Source organism: Phaenicophaeus curvirostris, chromosome 1, assembly GCF_032191515.1.
Source record: "Phaenicophaeus curvirostris isolate KB17595 chromosome 1, BPBGC_Pcur_1.0, whole genome shotgun sequence".
Taxonomy (NCBI): domain Eukaryota; kingdom Metazoa; phylum Chordata; class Aves; order Cuculiformes; family Cuculidae; genus Phaenicophaeus; species Phaenicophaeus curvirostris.
In genome coordinates this window covers 111,486,582-111,513,150 of record NC_091392.1, presented here as the reverse complement: position 1 = coordinate 111,513,150, position 26,569 = coordinate 111,486,582, and the positions used below count along the sequence as shown (strand labels likewise).

At 42.5% G+C, this 26,569-nt stretch overlaps 1 protein-coding gene across 6 annotated transcripts in view; it reads left to right on the top strand.

Moving 5' to 3' along the window:
• Positions 1-26,569, top strand: part of TIAM1 (TIAM Rac1 associated GEF 1) — a 156,571-nt gene that overhangs the window by 109,749 nt on the left and 20,253 nt on the right. For 4 of the 6 annotated variants that reach the window (XM_069870996.1, XM_069870978.1, XM_069870960.1 and 1 more), the window contains 4 exons: positions 3,276-3,357; positions 8,511-8,597; positions 12,823-13,047; positions 22,975-23,081. In XM_069870996.1, coding sequence (XP_069727097.1) covers positions 3,276-3,357; positions 8,511-8,597; positions 12,823-13,047; positions 22,975-23,081 — 501 coding nt within the window. The remainder of the gene's footprint in view (positions 1-3,275; positions 3,358-8,510; positions 8,598-12,822; positions 13,048-22,974; positions 23,082-26,569) is intronic. The other 2 variants (XM_069871003.1, XM_069870987.1) reach the window with 1 other exon arrangement.

The window sequence follows — 26,569 nt, the reverse complement described above, 5'->3', positions numbered from 1 at the left end:
CATGAGAAAATTTGAGTTACTTTATTTAAGTGTTTAAATGATGCTGGTGCAATATGATAAAACTAAAGGCCTCTGTTCTTATAGTTTCCTAAAGAGCTGTTTATAACATTGTCTGTTGTTGATGTCACCTTACTTGAGGTATCTTCCACCTACTAAAATGCCCTTACATACATACATTTCTGCAGAAAAGATAAGCATAAGTTCTGGGCCCCTCACCACAAGAAGGATGTTGAGGCTCTGGAACGAGTCCAGAGAAGAGCAACAAAGCTGGTGAAGGGGCTGGAGAACAGGCCTTATGAGGAGCGGCTGAGAGAGCTGGGGTTGTTTAGCCTGGAGAAGAGGAGGCTGAGGGGAGACCTCATTGCTCTCTACAACTACCTGAAAGGAGGTTGTAGAGAGGAGGGTGCTGGCCTCTTCTTCCAAGTGACAGGGGACAGGACAAGAGGGAATGGCCTCAAGCTCCACCAGGGGAGGTTTAGGCTAGACGTTAGGAAAAAATTCTTTACAGAAAGGGTCATTGGGCACTGGCAGAGGCTGCCCAGGGAGGTGGTTGATTCACCTTCCCTGGAGGTGTTTAAGGCACGGGTGGATGAGGTGCTGAGGGATATGATTTAGTGTTTGATAGGAACGGTTGGACTCGATGATCCGGTGGGTCTCTTCCAACCTGGTTATTCTGTGATTCTGTGATAATTTCTTAGGGTGATACTCCTTTTTCTTGCAGACTGTATTACAAGTATTTAAATAAGAAATGGAGATTAAATATCCATGTTCCATTCCTCTCCAAAACATTAATGGTGACATTTTGTGCTTTGACACAGTCTTTCAAAAATTCACGAGCTTTGTTTATCATGTGTTAAAAATGTTACTAAGGGTTCAGGGGAAGAGTATTTAGCATTAGGTGCTGTACCCAGCGATTACAGGTTTAAGCATCTTTTATTGTAACTCACTGTTGGAGTGTTTGGGCTGAAGCTTGATGTGCCATACTTTTTACTTAGAGTAAGACGGCACTTTTAGATGGAAGCAGGAGGCCGGAGGTCTCCCTGAAAATCTTGGTGGTAGGATGAGGCTGAGGCGAAGGCACTGAAGGCTGCTGAAAAAGGTAGAGGTAGCCCTGGGAAGAGGTGCTGGGACTAGACCAAAAGTGGTAGAGGAAAAAAGGGCAAGGAAGAGAAAATCTTGAGGAAAAAGTTATTATCATTGCAATTGATTAATTAATTAATTGATTGATTGACATTTAATTATTAATTAAGTAACAACAACCCAAAGCTGCTATGAGAAACACTATGAGGGATTGGAGCAGCTCAAAGGGGCAATGCTGCTGTCAAGAAGAAAGCCTGTCCCTAGGCTCTCCCTGGTGCCTAGCAACCCCCCTGGAATGCTCCCAGTATTGCTCAGAGACTTCTCCCTGCAGAGCCCTGGGTGCTGTGCTGGTATGGAGGAGTTTCCCTCCGTGAGCCCATGGTAGCTGCAATGCCAGCGGCTTCATGGCATGAGCTGCCTTAGCGCAAATATTCTGTCTGCCTTTGGTGTCAGGATGATAGCAGCTCCATGGGGCACAGAAATGTATGCAGCACCTCAGAGCTGCTGGCAGACCAGCTCTCTGGTTTGGGCACCTCAGCTGCAGCCTGTACATCCCAGTTATTTGCCTCCCATTTGGCAGAGGTTCATGCTTATAAAGCCACATTGGGATGCAGACAGAGTGTGGCTCCCACATCACTGCAAGAGCACGTGTGTTGTCCTCCTTGGTTCTGGTCCTGCACGCACAGTTTAGGTGACTGCAGGAATCAGACACAAGTTTTGTTAAGAAAATACTGTGATTTTTGCTCCTTTTTTTCTTGCTCCTCTTTTTAAAACCCTTACCAAAATCTTGCTGAGTTTTTTGTAAATGTCATTTCATTCTTTTTCACGTTCTGAATAATACATTCCTTTATTTGAAAACTGCATTTTAGAAATATTGCTAGCATGGCATCTTCATTTAATTTTACATTTTATTTTACTATGTACAACCATTTATATGGGCATATAAATGGTCTGTAATACCTAATATTTGCAATTAAACGCATGTGTAAGTGCTATATAAGCAGGAGACAAAATTATATTTTTATTAAGGAAACCCCTTACTAATGAATTACTCTTCTTTAAAAAACTGTTTAAATACTTCAGTCCAAACACCAATGTCACCTAGTTTTAAAATGCTAGTTATTATGAATTGCTTTTTTACACACTCCTATGAGTATATAAATAAAATTAATACTTACCTGTGGGCTCTCATTTATCTGTGGGTATGATTTTTTTCTGAAGACAAAAGGATGGTTTGTAACTGAAGTGCTGGCCTGTGCTGTAGGGAAACCATCCTCAAGCCTGTGCTAAACCAGAGGTTTCTAGGGTGTCAAGGCTGTCTTAAAAGGAGTAAGTCAGGGCTGACTCCCAAAGATGACGGCTGAGACCCTCTAAATACCTGAGTCTGTCAGGAAAAAGGGGATCTCCCTTCCTCAGACGGGGTGGCAAGATCCTTTGTACAGAGCTTGGGGCAGGACCTGGGTACAATAGGAAGCCACATAAGACAGGAGAATGTAAATAATTTAAAAGCACAAAATGTATGAGCTGTAATAGAGGGGTGTAGCCCTGCTGAGGGGTTGCTTGGCTCCTGAAAGGCAGAGTGAATTGCACCTGCATGCACAGGCTTCTGGGTTATTACCTAGGTGTGAATTAATGCTAGTCTCCCAGGAAGGATGTTAATGACCATTTCAAAGACTTGGGGGCTTTTCTGAGTTGAAATAAACATAAATGTGTTAAAGGTGAAATTTGTGCTAAGAAAGAGCTTCATACTAAGTCTTCTAGCAATTACGAAAGGTATTTAAGAAATCAGTTCCTTCCTTGTGATTTTCATACTATTGAATAATTGAATTCCTGAAATTTCTTAAATCAAAATTGTATAAAAACGTTAAATGATGGCTACACATAAAATACAAAATCAGGAATATAAGCTCTGTTTCTTGTGCACTCAAAATGGTATTGACTCAGTGAAATAGATGTATCCTTGCTTTACGATGGTGGTAGTAAAACACTGCTTCCTCCTCTTTAACAGCTTCTGACAGTAAAGCTGAGTGACACTACTAATACATCTTGCACACGTGAAGAAAAAATATTTGATAAATAATGACCACAATCCATTTCTTCTGCCTGTAATTAAAAAAAAAAAACCTGTTAAAAATTATTGCAGATAATGCGTCCTTCCGTTGTAACATATTTTTGTGGGTTTTTTTTCTATTCAGCTGTACAAAGAAATAGAAATCTGTCAGAAAATTACACAGCACATTCAAATAGAGAAGTCTGATGCATCCTCTGATATTTATGGTGAGTTTTTCCTTGATTTGTTTTTACTTTTCTACCAAGTCAGTTCTAGTGAGAGTAGGTTCTTGCTTGCTATTCAGTGATATACTTGAAAGGCCTGTTGAACACACTAAGAAAATTGCATCTGATTTCTGTGCCATCCGCAGAAAGCTCCCCTACCCTGAAGCAGGACGGTTTTATTTGTAATGCACTGAACTCTTTGTTTCCTGGTGCTCAAGCTGTAGGCTGTGCAGCTCTTTGATAAGAGCTATGGTGGCAGAAAGGACAAATGTTTTCTTGTTCTTGTAGTTTCTGAAAACATCACCTACAGAGGTTGTGCTAGTGAGTGCTGACGGAAAACAGCATCCTCTTTCAGTTGTCACATCTTACCCCAGTGTCTGCGTAGTGATGTTCACGGGGGCTATGTGGTTTGTCTTGGGAGAGAGCTGCCGCCGTGGCTTACTGCTGCTAGCTGGCTGTCAGACTCTCCCCCTTCTCAGCCCTTCCACCACGTGCGATGGCGGGGATGCTGCCAGGAGCATTGCTGTGGGTATGAGGTATCTTAAGGTCTGCAGCTAGGCAGCTGTCCCGGCTTGGCCTCTTTCCCTGCCTGCAGTGGGCACACAGGGCTGATCCTTGTCTTGCACTGCTGCTCCCGAGGCTGAGGGAGCCTGGTCCTGCTGCACACTTGGCCATTAAGGATGGCATGTGGATTCCTGGAGCTACATGATACAGATCTGTGCTTAAAAGATAAAACAGGGGAAGTCTTCCCTGGGTAATCTCAACAAAATCCCCAATCTTTACATGGGTGGTAATTGTATTTCTTAGCTTTCAGTTATTTCAAGTTACAGGCCTCCAGCCTGGTGACTCTTACCTATGGTCTGGCAATTACAGTTCTGTAGTCTATTTTAAAGTTATTTGTGCAACCTGCCCTGCGGGAAGCCAATCTGCATCTTTTTACTGTTTATCTAAATATTCTGTTTTAATGACTAGAATTATTCTAAGTCCCCAAACTGCTTGCTATACAGCTGCAGGCCATTTGAATATTGAGCTCTGCTACAAAGCAGTGGTAGTGACTGCAGTTTGAATATTGAAGGCCTTAGAGAGTAATATTAACCAGCACAGCGATGGCCCTAGGTTCAATAATTATATTGTGCCTGAAAGCACTGCAAGAGTTAGGGGTATCATGGCATTTCCTGCTTATTTATTTTTCTTCCTTTTTTTTAAGTTATAGATAGAAAAGACCGTGAAATGCACCATCATGTTCTGTGAAATGAGATCAGCTATGTGAGACGTAGGATGTATATGTTCAGTGACTCCAGCCCTGCAGGGAGTGAATGCTAAATGCGCCCCCAAAAACCTGACTTTGCTCTCATTGAAAGAAAATGGCAAAGTTTAGGTTCACCCTAAATAGCAGCTGAATGTCTGTAATCTGCGTGTGTCTCATAGAAACAGTACCATGTGTTCATATAGTGACAAGTATGTGCTGAAATACATGTGTGCAGAGGAGCAGAAGTGAAGTGTTGATCCTGTCTTGTTGCTGGGAAAGGCTAGGGTTCCTCCTGAGATGCTTTCCCATCTCATATGTTAAGTATGTTTTAAGTACGTTTTAGATCTTTTAGTCTCTCTACAGACTTAGCATTGCCAACGCTTTTCCATACTTTTACAATTCAGAGAGAATGCTCCAATGCATTCAAAAGCTATGGCAAAACAAAGATCAGGGCTTTAAAATTTTGGCATAGAATCTTTTTAACAGGGTTGCTTAAGGGTTCTTATTACTGATTTTGTTTTGAAAAAAACTTCAGTCAATAACATGACTGGACAGTCTTCAGGCATCAATTCACCTGAATAAGTCTGTGTGTGAGCAGGGCTGTCTGATTGATTCCCAGTGAGGTGGGCAGCGCTGGAGGCTCTGCCCGTCACAGACCCTTTAGCAAGTGTTGGGAACAGAGTCAGGAGCCAATACTGCAACTAAATGTCTAGAGCACTTAAAGGACTTCTTATTCAGTTGATTATTCGTATTTTTTTCTGTGCAGCTTTTTTTCTAGCCTTATACTTCTTGCCCATTTTAAAAATATTTCCAAGTTCCCTGTGTCCTGATTCCTCCAGAAAAACTGGAAAAGTCTTCAATTTGAAAATGGTTGGGATTATGAAAATCATTGGTGACATTGCCTATTGCTGTTGCTTGTATGCCAGCTATAGCAATAATACTACTTGTAAATCGCCTTGAATTTTCAAGATAACTTGGAAGCAGCTATTCATTAATCCTAGCAATGTATACCTGGTGCTGTTATCTCCATTTAACAGACCTGGTATCAAAGATAGGGTGGTGAAACGTCTTCACTAAGGGTGCAACAGGTCATTTCAGCTCACTAGCCTGGCAGAAAGGTAAGGTAAAAAAAAAGTGAATAGCTGTCTGCTGGCTTTGCAAACTGCTTTGGGCTGGCTAAGAACTCCCGGTGCTGGGGAATGTGCAGAACTGCTCCTTCAGGCACTAGCAGGGCTTTGGAACAGCTTCACCATTATGCCTGAGCACACCATGAGTTCAAGTGATGAAAAGGGGATGGACCAGAGCATTTCAGAGAAAGCTCACCTGGGAATTATTCATAGTTTTTCCACTCCCACCACCGTGCCTGTGGTAAGAGGCACTCCTAGAGTGTCTGTCCAGTGTTAGACATTGCCAGTGTTAAATCTGTCGATGGGGTGCTATTGCTGAGGCCTGGGCACACACGTTCTTGCATCTTTCACTGGTACCAGCCTCCAGGTTGTGTGGGCAGGAATCAGGGTGCACTGGCAGTAAGAACCTATTGCTTCCAGCTCCTGTGTTTACTGGGAACATACTGGCATTTTTGTTAGCAACTGGCTATCTCAGGGAGCCAAAGTAATTTTCTGGAGGCAGATTTGGTCAGATACTGTGCTGGGTCGGTGAGGCCATGTGCAGTCATAGATGCAGACTTTTGTTCTCCTGTCATCGAAACTTTGCAGTGAAGAAAAGGTTCTGTCTGGGTCACCACCCATCTCTTCACACCTGTGTTTCAGAGTCCACGCACAGTTTGATAATAATCTTTTTGGCAGTGATGCCAGCTTATGCAATCAACTGTCGCTTCCACCCACTCCTCCCCTTCCTCCCATGCGGTGCTAGTACACATGTTTGTGTGGAGCACCTGTAGAATTCAGCCAGATGGAAACTGCACATGTGTACTATACATGTGTATATACAAACTACATGTGCATGTTTATGCATATATGCCTGGATACAAGCGTATATGTTTGTATATGCAAGTATATGTATACACATATATCCACACACATGCACACGCACACACTTGGCTGAGATATTTCCCGTCTGGATGAGTTCCCTGCTCTGCTTTACTGCATGGCAGTGAAGCATTGGCACCGGCACTGCAGTGGGACGGGAATGCTGCCTCAAAGCATTTGCTGCATCCAGCCATGTCACAACTGCAGAAATAAAACAGTTTATCCGTATGTGAGGTGCGGTCACATACCGTGTCTGAAGAGGGATTAAACATACTTGCGAGATGGCCATTTCAAGGCTGTTGCAAATTGCCTATTTCTCATCTCTTAAAGTTTATGACAACATGGGTAATTGGTCCTTACACCCATTCTACCCTGGATGTTCTTTTTTGAATGAAAGCCAAATTGAAAAGCAACTACACCTGCCCTTAGCCCTGACAAACTGGAGGAGGCAGAGGTCTTCTCATGAAGGAGAATGGGAGTTTTGGACTGCTTGGATGTGCTAATCTCTTCACAGTTAGCCATAGTGACAACTTGAGGTGCATCTCAGCCTTGTTTTAACTTTGTGGTAGTTTGCTACACAACAGTGTTTCGGTTACAAAGGGGTGATGCTATTTAGTAACTGATAATTTGTGCTGACTCAGACTGCAGTCCTGAACTTGCTCCACTGTGCTGGTTATAGGTTTCCCAGGTAGGCTTTGCAGGGATGACAACCAATACTTTTTTTCACAGCTGCTCATTTGTTTAGTCAAGAGTTTACATCTCTGCCAAAGTTGATGTGTTGAGTGAGCTTCACAAATTTCATTTGAGGAGCTGAGGAGCTCGCATACAGATTCCAAGTAGCTCAGTAAGTCACGAAGGGCCATATGCTCCTCACTTCTAGGCTGCCACATTCTTCCCCCTCCTTTCTTTTTTTTTAAATGATGGATGAAATAAATAACTTCTCATCCATAAGCACCAACTTGAAGGGGATGCTGAAGTTGGAATAGGCTCCCGGCACATCTGCTTCCTCTTGGCTGGTGGCTGATTCCATGCCAGACAAATGCCTGCCCCCAGAGGTTTGTAATTGTTTTTCTAATTGGAAAAAAAAAAGAGAGAAAATGGTTGCCTGCACCCATTTAGCGAGTAATGAAGTTTCAGAAAGGCAAATGTTCTGCTTTAGATAACTCTCAACAGTAAGTAAATAAACGCTATTTAACTTACCACATTGTATTTCCTTTACACATTGTTATCTTACACAGTGTCAAACACAAATGGCAGGAGAGTCACCAAAACCAAATGTAACAGTACCATTTGCACTGTTTAAATTAACGCTGTGTCAGTGCTTCCATTATAAGGCTGATCTATGGGTCTCTATAGCTATAAGATGTGCACTGAGCTGAGACTTAGCAAGTAACATGTCGTGCCAGGAGCAACTGAGAACGGGAGACGGAGAAGTGGCATTTTTACAAACTTGTCCAGTCCAGGAATTTAAAAAAGTAGAATTTGCCATTCTGCTTTATCAGCTACTGTTATGCCTTGTCTGAGTTCAGGATGTCATGTCACCCATAGCTTTCCATTTCCTGGCTTTTGTCAGTTTGGGTCACAACCACATCTCTGTGCAGCTTTTGCCTGCAAACAGCAAAACTTCTTAAAGTGACCCTTTTGTGGCAAGAGAATTAGCAATTTATTCCAACATTTTGCAGCTATGTTATCCTCAAGTAAAGCTATAGATAACATATATAAACTCAAAAATTCAGTTCAGATTTTTGTGAAATTCTTAGTTTTTAACTTTACATTTGTGAAGGTTTATGGGAATAGAGAAGGGAAGAATTCCTGACTTGCTGCAGGGACAACACAGCCTTACTTGTAATGTGTGCAGTTGTCAGGACATGCTGGAAGTGATTGGCTTTTTTTAACTGTCTCGCTGGCTATCTCTCTAGGTTTCTCTCTGTCCTCTGTGGAAGAAGAAGGGATTCGTCGTCTGTATGTGAACAGTGTCAAAGAGACTGGCCTAGCTTTCAAGAAAGGTAAAAGACTTTTTGAAGTGCTTTTGTTATTGTTTGTTTAATCCTGGTATAGACCATGAGCTTGTTGGAATGGGAGCTTTATGAACATGACAAAACAGGGTCCCAGTCCAAAAGAGATCATGGTCTTTGGGAAGAATTGGAGGTAATGAATACATGGCTGTTCTGCTTTTGGGATCAGCTGTGCTATACAGTCAACCTCGTTTAATTTTGAGTTGCTGTATATGAGGTCTGACACAAAAAAACCCCAAACTGTGCCGGTAACTCTTTATTTAACAAATTAAGAAAATCAGCTATGATCACCTTCAAAATAGTTTCCTTCTGAATTGACACAAAGCTGCATACGATTCTGCCAATGTTCAAAGCAATTCCACATATCATTTTCTGAAAGGCTGTTTAGGGTTTCCATCGTTTTTGTTTACACATCAACAAAAATGGGTTCCTTTAAGCACTGGCTGGATCTTTGGGAAGAAGTGGAAATTGCAGAGAGCCAGATCTGTCGAATAAGGTGGGTGCTCAAGTACAGAGGTGTTGTTATTAGCTAAAAACTGCTTCACAAACAAAGTGTTGTGGGCTGGACCACACTGATGTTTTCTGACTGACAGTAAGAAAACATCTATATTTGAACATGCACCCATTTGTACTGAGTGAAGTGATCGAGTTGAGCCTTGCCTCTCTGTGACAGGTTAGAACAAGTTCTATAACCATCTCTTTGTCTTGTTTTCTGAGCTATAGGGTTAGTTTCATTTTTTTTTTGTGTCAGACCTTGTGTGCAGCAGAGTCATCATGCCTCTTACAGCTAGAAAGAGGAGCACGGGCTGTCTCAAGTCAGTCACTGCAAGATAAACAGGAACAGTAGAAGTCATTGTAGCGCTCTCTGTGGCTGGGATTACTGCCTCTAGTTTTGCTTCCAGCCTTTGCAGGAAGCATGACAGTGCTTGGACAAGAAACCGGTAGAGATAACTAGGCTGCTGGGCTCATCCCAGGGCAGTGCAGGATATCGTTTTAGTGCAGCTTACCCAAGCTGAAGTCAGTCCTGATGCCCCCATGCCTTTACTGCTTTTCTCATTCATTGCTCTTTCCAATGTGCTTGTGCTGCTGCTCATGCAGTCACCAAATGAGCTGCTCAGGGAGGTGGGCAGCTGAAACCCAAACAGGTTTTGAAGTATAACATGGGACGTGCAAAGAGCGAAAAGACTCTAATCTCTTCATAACCCATCAGTGTACTCAGAATCCTCAGAAACACCTCGAGTTTTCTTGTTGACTGATTATATGGTCTTGCAGAGCTTATTCAATAGTTGACTGTTGCTGAAAGCGATGTGGGCTGGTCTCACCCAAAGTGTTCTAGCCCTTTGCCTTGTGCTGACTTTGACACGCCTCTGAGTCGATTCAGCTCACAGTCTTGATAGAAAAGTGACGTGGTAGAAATGTGTGACTGGTTTTTTGACCCACTAGAAAAAGGAGTTGGCTTCTGTTGCAGTGAAGCAAGTGAAGAAGTGGCACAGTGGAGAGACAGGACTAAGCAGACAAACTGGGAAGGAAGAAGCAGGGGGCAGGGAAGAGGGAGCAGTTTTGGCTGCAAGAAGCCTGGATTTTCACTCAGCTGGAGCCTATAACCCTAACTTGAGAAAACCACATAGGTGGTTCTGGAGGCTGCTGCGTATGTCTGTTAAGCTTGAAAAGACCCTCTTTCTCTTCCCTATCTCTCCTCACCCTACCTCAGCCCCATATGATTTCCTAGTTGACAGGATGGGTGTTCTACCAAAAGCCCTGAATGGGGCTGGGGGGGCTCCTCTCTGCCAGACTGCCACAGGGAAGTCATAGAATCACTAGGTTGGAAAAGACCCACTGGATCATCGAGTCCAACCATTCCTATCAATCACTAAACGATGCCCCTCAGTGCCTCGTCCACCTGTCCTTTAAATACCTCCAGGGAAGGTGACTCAACCACCTCCCTGGGCAGCCTGTTCCAGTGCCCAATGACCCTTTCCGTGAATTTTTTTTTCCTGATGTCCAGCCTGAAACTCCCCTGACAGAGCTCGAGGTCATTTCCCCTTGTCCTGTCCCCTGTCACTTGGGAGAAGAGGCCAGCACACTCCTATCTACAGCCTCCTTTCAGGTAGCTGTAGAGATGAATACCTGTGGGCTTCCTGTAGTGAGCAAAGAGAATATGAGGGTGAGGGTAGGAAGATTTCAGCAGGGCTTCCTTGTTTTTCTTTTATAAAATGTTTGAACAACAATTTCAATGAATGCATGAACACTGACTGCCTCCTGTGGGTCTAGAATGCTAAAGCATGTTTTCAGTGGTGCATTGCTTTTTGTAATTGATACAAAAAGCCACTTCTATATGAACGGTGTTTGATAGAATATTGTGACAAGATACGCAGTGTTAGCAGAAAGCAGGGTAGAAAACTCTCTTCCTCCCTCCCTGTTGTTTATGTTCTTGTTTGCATTTGACTGCACTTTCTATATATGCTCTAACCAGATAAGAGACAGTATTTCTTTTTCAATCTTTTCTCCAGTTAGAAATCTCTTAAATTTTATTTTCTCCTAACAATCTTTAGGATTTATCTTTTTCTGTTTGTCTGTGTTTGCTAGGCCATTGTTGGAATTTGTGGTGCTTGATTGTACTGAGAAAGACATGATGCTTTATCCCAAATGATTCAAAAGAGGGATTACAAGAGTAAATGAAGCCCCAGATACAATATTTATGGTTGCAGGCATATTAATGTGCTACTATTATGACATGGCATCGCTAAGTAGAATAAACGAAATAACGTGAAATGCTTGACTTGCTTTGTTTTGTCCTTATTTCAAATATGATTTTACGGTCCATTTACTTCGTAGCTATTCTATCCAGTTCATTTTATTCTCCCTGAAACTGCACGCCACACTGCAGATTCTGAGCACAATTATATGCATTTAGAAAAATCTCCATTTTACTAAAGAAGACTGAAGCTCTTCAGCCCCCTCCCTACCACATTTCTTTCTCAAATGTGAGTAGGTAATTTGTCTCCTGGAGCTTGGAGCTGAGCTCGACTTGCAGCTCAGGCTCATTGAGTCAGGCCTTTCATCTGACCTTAAGGGTGGCAAGATTCATTCTCTGCAATCTGGCCCCGCCAGGGGACCCCATGACATGAGGGCAGGTCATCCCCACAGAGTAGCTCTTTTGACCCTGTAAATTCCAGCATTCATCCCTGTAAATATCAGGATGGTGACTGAGATGCTGCAGCATCTCAGTTCCTGGAGCTGTGCCTACAGGGGACCACTGGCATCACCCTCAAGTGGAGACAAAAGCTGCAGAGGCAGGAGCAGCCCCAACGATTGGGGCAGTCAGCATTGGTGAGCTCTGGTGTACTGCTGCCTGGCTGACCCTAAAGATTATCTGGAATTAAACCGTGGTTCGGTTTGCTGTTGTTAAGTCAGAAAGCAGGCCCAGCTGGCTGAGGGAAAGGTCAGGTTTCCTGTGCCACCTCGTAGGACTGCACATCCTTTGTCGACATTGCTGTGTTGCCCCTGAAGTGAGCAGAATCAGCTGTTTCCTCTGCAGATCCCCTTTCCCCTTGGGTGCTGGTGCTATAAATAGCTCCTGAAATCAGATTGAAAAAAATCCACGACAACTTAACAAGGGCTCAAATGTGTCTTTTGAGGAACTATGTGCTAGGACATAATTCAGACAGGGCCAGAGAGGAAGCTAGCTGAAGTCTATACCATATGCCCCAGCTGAGTGGGAAATGTTTTCTCTCCTCCTAGGGTTTGGATAGGTGACTATTTCCAATGAAAGCCTTCACTTGTATGGAAAGTTAAAAGCAAGAATCAACACTGCTCAGCCACTCCATCCTTCTGCCGTCCTGTGTGCACTGCCTCAGAAGTCTGACTGTCCTTCAGTACATACTTCTTTACCAGCAAAATGTTGTGTAGGGTGGCATGCTGTACAGTAGCTGTTCCCTTGCAGAGTGAGGTGAAGAAAAAGGGGATATCTTGTTGCTGACACATTGTGAGGGAGTTCCTGAGCACCATGCTCTTATGCATAGTACTGGAGTACCAGTCTGACAACAAATCTCACAGGATTCTGTCAAATTTCAGTATCATTTGCAGTCGTAAATGTTGACTTTGTGTCTAGACAACACTGTCTGACACCTCATAAACGCCCAGCTGAGCTTCTTGGTGTCTGTGGGTAACAGAAACGTTGCTATGTGTGTCTTACCTGTTTCTTTCTATGTTGCAGGCCTAAAAGCTGGTGATGAAATTGTGGAGATCAACAAGAAAGCTGCTGAGGATCTGGACTCAGCTTTGCTGAAAGATGCCCTTGTTCAGCCTTCTCTGTGTCTTACTGTGCGCACCTATCCTGAGATAGAGGAAGGGCAGAAACTAATGCAGCCACCGCCACGTCGCTTGGAAAACCCATCTGACTTGAGTGACAGTACACTGACATTTACTGGAAGCAACCAAGGTATTGGGTTCAATATACAAATTACCAGGAGGAGGATTCGCACTTACAATATGCTGGTGTAATCTTATTGATCCCTGCACGTAATTTCCATGGTGAGAGTGAGAGGAATTGCAGTCTGAATGTGCTGGGCGGATAATATGAGGGAGTTCTGGAAGCTGTAAGGTATAATCTGCGGTAGCAATGAAAGGTAACTGTACATCGTCAGGCTGTGAAACGTATGTCATCACCAAATGCATGTCACATCATCTAGCTGTGCCTCCAGGGAGTCACAGAACTGATGGCTCACTTCTGGGCTGCTCAGGATGTGCCTTTACCTCTGGATTTGCCCACAGGACATATGTATGGCAGGGAAGGAAGAAGGAGTAAGTATTAACCCTCTCTAGGATTAGCCAGGAGTCCTGTGTGTTTGATGAGATGCATTAATAACTCACAAGGACAGTTCAAAACACCTAAAGGTAGGAATTAACATTACAACCAAATGTATCTAACCGGTCCCACAGCACACTGCAGTGGGAAGGGGCATTCTTCCCCACTGTGCTGCCCTGTTCAGGGAATTGAACTGGCAGAAAATTAATCCGTAGCAAATGGGAATTGTTTAGCTTCCTGAACTGGCTGAGGACAAGCTGCTGGGAAAAGAGAAATGGCTGTAGAGGAGCGGGACTGCCTGCTTGGTGGTTGCTAGCCATTAACTCTGTAAGACAACAGTGTTGGGAATTGCACTGGAATAGCAGGAGAGCTTCTGCACCGTGAGTCCTCTTACTTGCCTGCTTAGTCAAGTCTTACTTGCCAGCTTCTAAATGCCTCTGGTACTCAGAACCAGAAGAGGATGCTGGACACTTGCTTTAGCATTTTGGAATACTTTAAAATGTAGGAAAAATGAATGGAGTAGACAAACAGAAGTAGTTTCTAGATAATCAAAACTATTCTGAGCTGAGGTAAATTTTGACTTCCAGTCAAAAGTAAATGGTGTCTCAATATGTGAAAATTCTTTGTTTTCTCCCCAAAGTAAAAGTTTCAGAAATGTCAAAATAATTTTTTTTGGCATTTTTGGAACGGTTTTGTTTTGGGCGTTTGGAATGAAAAGCTGGAGTGCAATGGGAGCTGTTAATGCACTTCCACCATGTTTAAAGTCAACCTTCTCCCAGGACGTGTCTATCTAACCACTGCAGTCACTTGGTGTAGGGGCTTCTCGAATGAGGCTGGAGCTAACCCAAGATCAGTGTCAGTGCATTAGCATGATGCTGAGCTGGAGCAAATGAGCCACAGTGAAAGACAGTTTGCTTGGGCTTAGGACCAAGCTGACTCATCTCTGCCTGCAAAGGGTCAGGGAGGTGCAGCCTGCCTTTCAGCATTTCTTGATGGTTTTGCTGAAAATATTTACTGAAAGTGATCTAGCAAAAAATGTCATTGTTCAGGTGATGGGAAAATGTAGTGGGGAAAGGGAGGGCTGGTCTGACTTTGGGGCATGTGATATTGGTAGCAAGTGGAATAGAGTGAACAAGAAAGCTTAAGAACAGCGTATTGCAAATATCTTTGAGGGGACTGATAAAAGCATCCTCATGTAGGGTATCACATAAACCCCCAAGGGCAGTTAAAATTAAACATTTTTCAGAAAGACTTTTTCCCCTTTTAACTTTCATTGAAGTTTTCCCAGTTAGGCATTTGTGCTGAAAAATCAACCTCATCTTGTACATTTTTATAGCTGGCCACAAGATGCCCCTATTTCCTACTTAATACCAGCTCATTGTGGGCCCCATCCTTTTGTGCTTGCCTGTGCTTTTTCACTGAAACCCAGAGTGCTGAGTCCTCATACCCCAGGTTTTCACTGAAGTGAGGGTGCTCCAAGTGTGAAGAAGAATAGGGAACCAGGACTTATGTATTTATGCAGCATAGTGATTTCTAAGGCAGAGCAGTCACATTTCATAACACGGAATCTCAACAGCTGGTCTCAGCAAGCAGTTTCTTTGCCACTGTCTATTCTCTGCATCATTATTTTGAGGGTGTTAAAGGGATCCTTCTTTTTTGCTGAGGGTGAGATAGTGTATGGTTTGCCAAATATGCCTGAAGAGCCAAGCGTTTGCCTTTTAACATTGTCCAGCAATAACTCTGCATACCCCATGTGAAACAAAGGCATAGGACGTGGCTGATGACACAACAAAGTCAGACCTCCAGCCTCTGCTGTTTTGTAGACACTAATTCCTTTGTGTTGATCCCAGCTCAAGTCATGTCTGTCCTCCTTTGGAAGCTTCCCCTGAGCTGGGTTTTTGTGATTCTCTCAGTGGTCTGGAACGGCCACTTGGTTTTCCATGTCTGGTGCTGAGCATGTGAACTCTCTTGATAGGTCAAAGCATCTTCAACAGCTCACCAGGACTAGTGATAAGCTTCAGGGCTTCTTTTTCCCTTCAGATTTCTCTTGGTACAGCTGCCCTTCACTTTTGGTGTGACATAGTCAGCTCCTTTGCTCTCTGTTTCAGGTGATAGGCAACATAAGCGCTAGAGCTCTCTTGACATTTGCTTTCCTTCAAAACGCAAGCAAAAGTTGAAGTGGGAATCACCTTCATTCCTTCTCAAAGTGAGAGGAATACTTCTTTAACTAATAGAAGCAACACAATAGCTTATTAGCAGATGTGCAGGTGTCGCTGGCAGCTTCTGAAAGCTCCTGCAGTTGTCATGTGAAATATGCCTCTGAAGAACGACATGAAGATGGTGTTTAAAGCTAAACAATGCCAATGCTTTAATTTGGGATGACTTAGCCTGAGGTGGGAGTTAAATCAAGGATCAGTACCCAAGCATGCAATTGGGAGGCAGGTGTTTTGATCTTCCCCATCAATTTCTCTCTATTTAGGTGTTTATAGAAGACAATGTTTTACTGAAGCCTTTCTTCTTCTGGCCCTCTGCTTTTGCAGGTTTTTGTTACCTAAAATGGGGTCCATGTGAAATTCTAAAAAGAGCTACGTGCTTTTATTTGTGAGATTGTGGCTGTATCTCAGATTTTTGTTATCGGCTCCACAGCTTCTTGTAGAGAGCAGTCAAGTATGAAATACCCACTGACCTATTTATTTGTGTCCTTGTTGATTACTGGCAGTTTGGCTGGCTAGGCAAATCAGCTCAGTGATTTCTGTTATATGCTTTATTTATAGCATGCAGATTTTTTCTTCAGCCCTGGAGTAGAGTAGCCCCCCTTTCAGCAGGGGGGCTTGCTGGGCCAGAAAGCCAGCAGGTATAAATCACCTGTAGGCACATCTTTCTCCAGAAATTGAGGGTCTGGTTGACTGATCATATTGATGTCCTATCATTATCTTCTTCATAGCAATGCTTCATCAGCTGTGAAGACAGCAAAGGGTAGATTTTTTGTGTGAGGCAAATCTTATGGTGTCTTTTCAACAGAAAGATGGTGTATTACCTTTTTTTTTTTTTTTAACAAAGACCTCCTAATGCCTTATTACTCAAAGCGGGGCTGCTTCTAGGAGTCGACCTCTCTGAAGTGACTGACAGTGCTTCTGTTAAATACAATGTCTCTTACAGCTGTTTCATTATCTGGAACTACCTTGTATATACTGAGGTTGGAGCTAGAGCTGCAAATCAGCTCTGTGGCAGTGATTACTTCATTGTGTTTATGTAATAGGTTATTCTTGAAATGACCCTGCATTTTATATCTCTAATTGATGCGAAAAATACCATCTTGGGTATGATATATATGATTCCCCTAGGAATTTGCACTGCATCAGGCTTGCAGAGCCACAAGTTTTGTTCTTTTTAATATACTATTGTTTTTCCTGGCTTTCAGTCTTCTCTCCTGCTTACGTAGTCTGCATAAATCTAGTTGAGGAGGACTAGCTCTCCTTCTGTCTGGAGCCCCACAGCATGTTTTCCTTATTGCCTAAAAGGATCAGCGAGAGCTGTCTCCCCTCTCCATAAGGATTATGTCTCCCTGTTCTGCTCCACTCAATTCAAGCAATGAGAGGATGAAAGCTGGAAAGACCCCTCCCATTTTTTTAAAATAATAACATATTTTCTTATGAGAAGGGAATTTGGGATGTGGGAACGGGAGTGAGGAGCAGTATCCGTATTTGTTTCTGGCCTCCCCACAATTCACAACCTTTTTTTTACCTGGGGTAGAGTTTCTGAGGTTTAGGCTTTGCATGCTCCTGCATTTTGGAGACCTCTAGCATGAGGAATGACTCTGCAGGGATAATTGCGAGCCATATAAATCACCATATAAAACATATAAATGATAAAGAAAGCATACTGCTGTTTTGGATAGGTATATTAATCTTCTAGATAGGAAGCAGCTAGGTATTTTTAAGGAGTCTATTATTTTGTCCTTCAGAAAGCAGGAGAACCAGAGGCTGAAGTTGACATACACTCTAAAGGCTATGGTATAAAACAGAAACAAACTTTTATTGCACTGTAAGAATGGCCACTACTATTCATTCCATCATCATCTTGTCACAGCTCCTTTTAGGCTAAGTAATTTGAATTTCAGAACAAGCAGAGACTAAGAGTAACCTTAATTTCTTCAGGGTTATTTGCCTGAGGCAGATGAGTAATTTAATACTTGTTGTAGCATGTTAAAAAATATTGTTATCATTCAGTGCTTGATTGAACAATTCCAGGGACATTTACTGCAGCAGCAGTTTGAGGGTCTTGTGTATAATTAATTAGAGACGTGCAGTACTGCTGTTCACGAGTTCTATTTTCCTGAAGTCTAAAAGCTAAAGCTGAAGAATGTTGCCTCAGTCAGAATTGTGTTCAGAGGTCTTATTCTTGGCTTTTCTAAAGTCTGCCCGAGCTGCTGATGAACTAAGCAGAGTCGCTATAGGTTTTTGCTTTGTGTCTTTGGGTTTCTGACCCTTCTCATTTAGCTGCAGTAAGCATACTTGCTCCCTTACTCGCAGATTTCTAATCTTAATGTTCTTAACAGTGTTGCCGCTCCCCCTGCCGGCTTTGCGAGCCCAGGCATGCAGCATGGTACTTGCAGAAGGAAAGGCTGCTCTTTCTGGTCTCAGTGTCCCTTCTTTCCAAGGTCCCTGAGTGCATGCTTCATTTTTACATCTATGAACAGGCCTGTTTATTCCCACGGGGCTACTTAAGCATATGACAAGTGTTTGACTAGGCTCTTGTCTTGGGGAGGGTTAAAAGTGTCTGTGGTGCTGTTTGTTCAGGAAAGGTTTCATTGAATCTGCATTTTTCCTGAGAAGAGTGAATGCATTGAATGATTTTCAGCATAGATTTTTCTATACTTGCACAATTTATTACCTAGTTAAAATGGAAAGAGAAGCAGTAGAGTTCTGTCGAAAGGGAAAGAGAGTTATGGGGCTTGATCTGTAGCTCTCCAGGAAAGGCAGAATTCCCCAGTTTGTTCCTATACTGTTCTCTGGTTGCTCAGTTGACTGTAACTGTGGTAGTTGTAGTTGAATTTTACAGGTCTTTGGAGATATTATCAACTCTGTGGGACTTCCTGATGGGACATACATAATATCCAAATGTAAAAAAAGATGTTTTCTTCTTTTATGTTTCATTGTTTCAGAGCTAACCAGAATTTTTTTAAAAAAGGAAAAAATACATCCTTACCTTTTTTATTACAGATTTATAGGTGAAACTTTGTCTCAAATAAAAATTTCATGTGAGAGACAGTTCCCTAGCAATCTGGATTAAAGTTGTTCCTTTATGACAGATTCTCTTTTGAAAGGTACTCCGTTGTCTTAACAAAGCCATTCTCCAGCGTTTAGAAATGATGCTTTCTCTTGAATGAAGCTGCTGTTGAACTGCCCACGTAGTTGATAACTCTTTTAAGACTATAATCAAACATAAGCCACTGAAAACACTTGGCCACTGAAACCTTCATAGCACTTCTCGTAGGAGCAGACACCTGAGTGTCTTGGTTGGGGTTCAGATGAGGTAGTCACATTCTGCCTGGTCCGTATTTCTTCTGTGGTTTCAGCTCAGGTGGAGAACACTCCTCGTTTCTCGCTGAACGTGGTTGAGCAGTTACTGTGTTAGACTTCCAGTATCACTGGGTTTTGTTGGTGAAAGAATCACAGAGGAGCAAAATACACCTTTTGCAGGGAGTGAGTGGTGGCAGGTGGGTGGTGGGCAGGAAGGACACCAGGCTAAGCCCTGTGGTGCCTGACGCTGGCTGGCTGCAGCAGTCCCGGAGCCCTGCCTCGGTCGCATGGGGCACTGAGATGTGTAACAACCTGCCTAGGAAACTGAGGCACCTTGAAGTTATGAACCAAAGCTTTCAACCACCCAAGCCTGTCTTTTCTTCTGGCCCTCGGGGTTTAACAGGCTGGTAGATGGCTGCCCTTCCAGCCCTTCCCCCTTGCTGCCACTGGGAGGTCTAAATCCAGTATTGCCCATTCCACATATCTGGGAATAACACATTAAGATGCAGGGTTTTCCAATTTGTCTGCTGCTTTTGGTGTTAGTCGGATGCACGATTCTGAGCTTAGCACCACAGCTGACAGAGCTTGGCTCTGAATATTTATTTCCACGGCATTAAAAAAAAAAATAATCTGGCACCGAGAAGGGGGCTTTAAGAGCAGTACCAAGTATCATGGAAGACTCATTAAAATTTCGAGTGACAGCAACCCAGCAAATTGGAAACAGCAGCCGTGGAAAATTTTAGCCAAGTATTGGCACAGTGCTTAAGCTTTACGTGATTCTCCAGGCCTTTAAGCCCCTGCACCTTTGCTGCAGTGATATAAGACTTCCTTTTATTTTGTTAGCTGTAGCCATAAGTAGGAGTTATTTAATAGGCATTTGTCATAATGTCATGGATATTACACCACTGAGGCAATTTGGGATCTCATGTGACCTCCATTTGTACTGGTGGCCACATGGATTTGACCCCTTTTTCCTGCTGCTTTTTGGATTTCCCTTTCCAATTCCTTAATGTCAAGTTATCATCACTCACAACTGGTAGAGGTTGGTCAGCGTTCAGGTGCTGCAGAAGGAAATGACCACATCATCCTCAGTGCTCCTTGCAGAGCTAAATAAAGATTTACAGGGCAAAAATAAAATGATGTAATGAACCTGACAGAAATAGGACAGTAACTGGAAGGTATCAAGAGGCAGGAACGTGCGGCGTTATTGAACTGATTACCTACATTTAACAACGAGCAGATAAACCTGCTAAAGTCCACACTGGCTTTGGCAGCTTAAGACATTAAAAATGCCCTGAGCACATGTACTGTGTGACTGCTCATTAAGGTGTAGGTGAAAGATTGCTGTCTACTGGGTAGAAGTGTTTATACTGCAGGAAACAGATTAAGTGGTGTTTTAATATATGGGAAAAGAAAAAGTGGTAGCTTAAAAGCGAAAACCAAAACCTCCACACAAATATTATTTGTCTTGGCTTGGGGTGAGAAACAGCTGTAGGATGTGTTTCATACAGCTTATAACAGGAAATTAATTGCAATGAAAAAACACAGACTGCCCAAAACAAGCTATGACACAGAGCACATTTTTTCTCATATTTTTTAATGGCTAGCTTAAGGATTTTAAGAATTTTTTTCACACATTAAATAGAGAGACCAGAAAGATGATAGTCCAAGCTGATAAAATCTAGGCAAGGCTCGGAAAACCTGATTTCTTGCAGAAAAAACACTTCTTCAGATAGATTTTGTGTTAGTAAACCACCTCTGGAGACACATCTTTCTAAAAGGTAAACCATAGCTTTACAGAAGAGGGGCATGTCTTCCAAAAGCTCAGCTATGAAGTACTTTTATGTCCTTTTAATTTCATTTGATGTCCAATGTAGCTCCATCCCAGTATGCTGAATATATTCTGAATTTATTTCCAGATTTCTGAAGTCCAATTTTTCCAAGTTATTTCCAGACTCAGCAAAGTGGAAATCTTGTACAGTCATGCAAATTGTTTTTGGTAATTGTGGATGAAAGCTTGCAAGAACAGCAGCTGAAAATTGGGTACTGAGGAATCCAGACTTGGATCTCTGCCCTCAGTGTTGATGTAGAGAACCTTACCTAGGATGTGTTTGTGAGCCAACATTATGTGTTAACATAAAACTCTTTGAAAAAAGAGCAGTGCCTTTTCAGTTGCACAGAAGGGGCAGCAAAATATAATTTTCGTATTCATTTAGGAAACATTTCTTAGATATTATAATTTCTGTGTCATGAAACATATTTCAGTCCAATATAAATGTAAACAAGTATACTAGATGTGTGTGATCACTTTTTCCTCCCAAATCTCGATTTTGAAAGCAGCCAGCTATTTTGTCTGAATTAAAATGCCCATCCTTGCTATTATGTCCTTTTGGCCACACTGAAATATATCAATATGACAGATGTGTGTTATCACGATGGCCTTTTTACTCGCAGCACTGCTATCTAGCCAAGTGCTTCTTATAGACAAATATACGTGACTTACCTAAATTGAAATGTCTAATTGGAAAATAACAAGTAAGATGAGAGTCAGCATCTGGGACTACCATAGAAATGGTGCTGCATCTGATGTGCTGAATCACTGTTAATATTTGAAAATGTCTATGTTCCAATCAAGTAACGAATAGGAGAGTATGGCTGTTGGAGCACTGGGTGCTAACAACATGATAGTGTGCTGTTGGGCTGCTTGTTTTCATAGGGCTAGTTAGTGAAAAAACCCGCTGGTTTCCAAATTTTCTAGTCAGCTTTCCAGCAAAACATTTAAACGCTACATGCTAACAACACAACCAAACCCAATTTCAATATAAGCAGTTGAGTCTTGGGAGATTTTTTGTTTTGCTGCATCCGCTGAACTTCGATTATGCTTTTCTGTATTACCTGAAGAATAAACATAATGGAATCAAAGGTACAATTCTTGGTGGGACATTCACTGTCCTATTCACGTGGTAGGATGTGGGCAGGGGAGTGTGCTCAGAAACCACCCTTCCTCATCCAGCCCCAGGAGTGGCACTGCAAAAAAAACCCCTTCCTTATGGGGACGAGGAGGGAGAAGGTAAAAGGAATTAGGATCTAGACTCAGCTGCTGTAAAGCATCTCTTTATGCTGCTTGAAGCTCAGTTGAACACAGGAGTTTCTTGGCAGAGTTCGTTCTGTCATCGGTCATTATAATTTGCCATAGCTAGAAGCTGAATGAAATCTTTTTGTGAAGACTGACTAGTACTGCTTCTTACAGCTATTTGAGTTGGAGAATGAGATGCCAAAAAAAGTTATTTGTGCACAGAGCTCTCAGGCTAGGATTAGTTCTGCTCTTTCTTTTGTCACTTGCAGGTAATTCATCATTAACTTATAAGAAGCCACAACGGAGTTATTAGCTATATCAACGACATAGTCTCCGGAAGGGTGCTCGGACATAGGGTTGTGTAGTCGTTGCCACATGCTGATGGAAATGAAATTTAGTTTTGTGTTAACGTAATAGGCTGCTACAAACTGCTAAAACTGAGTTTGTTTCCCTAAAAATCAAAATGGAAACTCAGCAGTGGGTGTGTTAGGTTAAAATTGCAAGCAATTTAAAATTGTCATGTTTGACTTAACTCAGAGGAAAGGCTAACAAGGCTTGCTTGCTTCTCAGCACAGCCTGCCCATCCCATACTGCAGTTTCCATGTGAAATCACTGAAGTATAAAGGTAGGCAATTGCTTGCCAGCCAAGAAACTAATAATAATCCTAGGAATTTCAATGTGGCATTCTAGCTTTATCTCTGAATCGGCTTTTGTGTTTCCAACTAAATAATGTGTCTGGCTGTAACCTGTTTATTTTTACACCTGTAGTTAAATCAGTCCCCTGCTGTAAACTGAGATAGTCCTTGGAGGTCATTGAGTGCCTCAGGTGTAACACCTTGTTGGCATGTACTTGTGCACAGGATGGGACCTGGCTCTTCAAGGGAACTGTGTATCTGTTACACCCAACTTTTTGAATTTTTAGAAGTGATGGTGTTTGGGTTTTCACACACATCTCAATTTCAGCAGGGCACTCGCTTTGCGGCGAGCCGGACAGCTCTGTTGAGACAGCTCCAGAGGAGGCAGAAGTGCAAGACTTGGAGTCATCTGACGAGGCCGATAAGATGAGCAAGGTGAGAAAGTTTCATTTTCACGTGATAAGGAGTGAAAGCACAAGCACACTCTCAGCTGACGTGCTGACTTCACAGGTGCACACAATTACAGCATCTTTCCTGGTAAAATGTTCATCTTATTTTTAAGTTGTTTACAGATTATATTGAATTGAACAAATTACAGCTTTGATTATGGCATATTGCTATCTCTTAAGCAAGACTTGTGCACATTTTCAAGGGCTGGTTCACATCTTCAGCATCTTGTGGTAATACTCCCATGTAGGATTTAAATGGGCTGGTTTATCACCTACTTTGCCAGAGCAGGTCAGCTAAAACAAAAGATGAGGTGGATTCGTTATGATTTCTTATTCTTTCTTGATTTCTGGGCATAGGAGGAATGTGAGTTAACAGTATTTCCTTAAATCAATAGCATAGCGCACATGCTGGTTTTTAAATGCAAACTAATTATAGACAATCTACCTTAAATTGAAGCAAAACTCTCCAATTATAGCTAAGAGGTTGTGCAAATGGATGGTTAATTGGTGTCTGTTAAAGGATGGGTTTTACAGTGGTTGGTATTTTGCACTTGCTCTAGCTCTGTGAAGCTTTCTGCAATATAAGGTGTGGTAATTAGTGGCTTTTGTGGCAAAATCAAGTGAGATTATTTTGAAGGCACTGATTGCTTTTAGGTATTTGTTGCATAGATGGTGGTGAGGGCTTGCAGCTATTTTTCTACAGAATTCATGATCTAATGTGTATCAGATCTCAGTCTGTGCTTATGTATCGGTGTGATTTTTTTCAGCTCATGTTTTAACTAAAATGTGTTACAGCTAGCTCTGAGCTAGTCCGTGTGCTATTCTACTTGTTATTTTAGCAAAAGGAAGGAAAAGACCCTGGCCTCTTGTTTCCTGATTTCTTATGTCATGCTAGCCTGTTGTTTTGTCTTTGATAGCCGGACAGTGGAAGTCAGATAAGAGGAAACATTCCTATGCATTAAATATACACAGAGCTTGCATGCAGAGAGAGAGATTGCTCTTACAGTTTATTTCCAGGTTTTATTATGGGGCTTTTTCTTGTAAGTACAAAAAATTTCTTCTTGAATAAAGTGGAAGGGTTTGTTGATACATTGGAATTTTTAACTGTAAATATATGGATTTATCATATGCAGTGAAAGGAGTCTTTTCTGTTAAACACTGAAGCTGTGGAGGAGCACCAAGCATAACATAGCTGCTTGGGGAATAAATGTTCTTGCTGTGTTTTCTGTAGCTTTCTATTTCTGAACTGCATGACAGGCTGTGGGGTTCCATTTTGTGTCTTACCTCCTGGATTTTCAGAGCTGTAATTGCCTGCAGCAAGGCGTAAGGATTACACAATTAGCCTTGTGGCTCAGCAGATTTAGTTAAACTGAGAAATGTGTGTTAGCAGCTCCAATACTTAATATTCTTATATTGGAAGAGTAACTTGTAACTCTAACAAGCTTTGCTTTCCAACGAGATGAGTATCTGTCTTTCTGCAAATGAAATGTTGACACCAGTACATGTTTTCTTTTAAAATTCAGAAATATGTCCTGTTTTGTTTGTGTGATGTAGAGGGGAGTGGGGCAATTTGCTGTTTGTCATGGGACAAACTGCTTGAAATGGTCTTCCATAAAAGAAGAGGTACACTTGTCGATATAGTTTATAGACAGTGTGCTCAATTTGGCAAGCTCATGGATGTCACTATCCGTGTTCACACAGAAGAGGTCTGAATTAAGTGAGCTTTCCTTGTGGTTCCTCTCTAACAAAAGCTGCAGACCCCTCTGAATTATTTTGTAGTCCCTATAAAGAATTCCAATATATAATAGAGGGAAAGATGTCATAGCTTGCTAATCATGTACTAATTTTTAAATATAACAGCAATGAAGAAAAAATCCTAAGATAAAAAACCTCAGTCAATGGGAGGGTTTTCTTAATCCCTTTAACTTCTGTGTGCTTGGAAAAGTTAATCTGCGTGGGGAGTAAGGAGTCTGCAACATGTTTTTTTCCATGGCACGTCACCACCTGGCTGGTACAGCAAGACAAAAAAGCAAAGGTGTTTTCCTCTCCATGCACTGCCGCAACTTTCCATGCTCCTAGGATTATGGCGCAGAAGATTAAGCTGGTGTCCTCAGCACTCTTTTATATGGTTATTTTTGTATGTGGGAAGTGAAACACTCTGCTCTTGCATCACCAGGAGAGGCATGTTCCCCTGTCTCCATCAGACAGCAGAGTTCAGGGGAGACTATTTTTTTTTTGCTTCTTGACGAATGCAGGGCAGGAGCACTCTTATCCATTCACTGCTAGGCAGCAGAGGAAATCTAGTTTAGCTGTGTTGGAGCCTCCCACCTAAATGCAGAGCTCCTCTTCTTTCAACGCAGATGCAGCATTAACAGCTGACGATCCAAAAATAGCGTTTGGGTTGTCTTTTGCCTTGCGATAGCATGATCCTGAGGCAGGGCTTAATCCTGCAAACACCGCTGCTCCTTGAAGTGGTGCTGGCAGTCTGCTCATGCTCGCAGAGTGCTGCAGAGGAGAGCTCTGTGCTTCTCCAAGGAAACTTCCCAGCTCTCCAGCCAGCAAAGCGATCCTAGGGTAGAGTTAATAATTCATGGAAAAAGGAGAAGAACACAGTACCACAGCTCTCCTTCATCTGCCTTTGTAGCACAGGCTGGGTAGGCTTTTTATGAAGGTAAGCTGTGTGAAATACTGACAAAAGCGGGGCTTGGGTTCCTTCTGACTTACCTGTAACTTTCTTCTGTAGGTGATAGATGGATGTATTTTGCGGGAGGTACTAGATTGTGTCTTCCCTTCTCCTCCTCCTCCCTCCCAGTGTCTCTTTCCCTTCCCCCAGGCCAGCATGTGTGCACGTGGGTGTGTGTTTCCTTAGCAGAGGTGCATTTGTTTCTTAATCTGCAAAAGCCTCCAAGCTGTTGATGGTGGTGAAGGTTTGAAGGGCACACCAGTAGCTCTGAGTATTCCTCTCTTTTCTGAAAATCTTATCTTCTGTGTATCCTAAAGACCTGATAACATGGATTTTTCTTCTCCATCACTCTTGTCAAAGGAATTGTTATAATAAGCAGAAATGGATTTTCTGTAGAACTATTCTGAATAAAATACTAGAAACCTGTTTCAGAGGTAGCTTTGGGCATCTGCAGTGTGGTGGGGTGGGATAGCTGTTGTTCTCTGGATTTGCTTCCTATCTAATTTTATTATGCCTTTCCTCTGTCAACCAGCCCTCTTAGGGATGGTCTCTTGGGTTGAAATCTAGGTAAACGGTAGCAAACAGGTACTCTTTCTGGGTACAGCTCTTTTCTTTTAAGCTATGTGACTGGCAGTGGCCTAAGTTGTGCTCCCACTTGCTTCTGCTCTGGGGTAGGCTCCTGACTTTCCCTTCTCTCCCCATTTTGTATGGGAGCCAAGAGGTGGAGAGAGCTGGGAGGGAAAAGAGTAGGGGAAAGGAAAGCCTGCTCTCTGCCATCTCTTCAGGCTTGT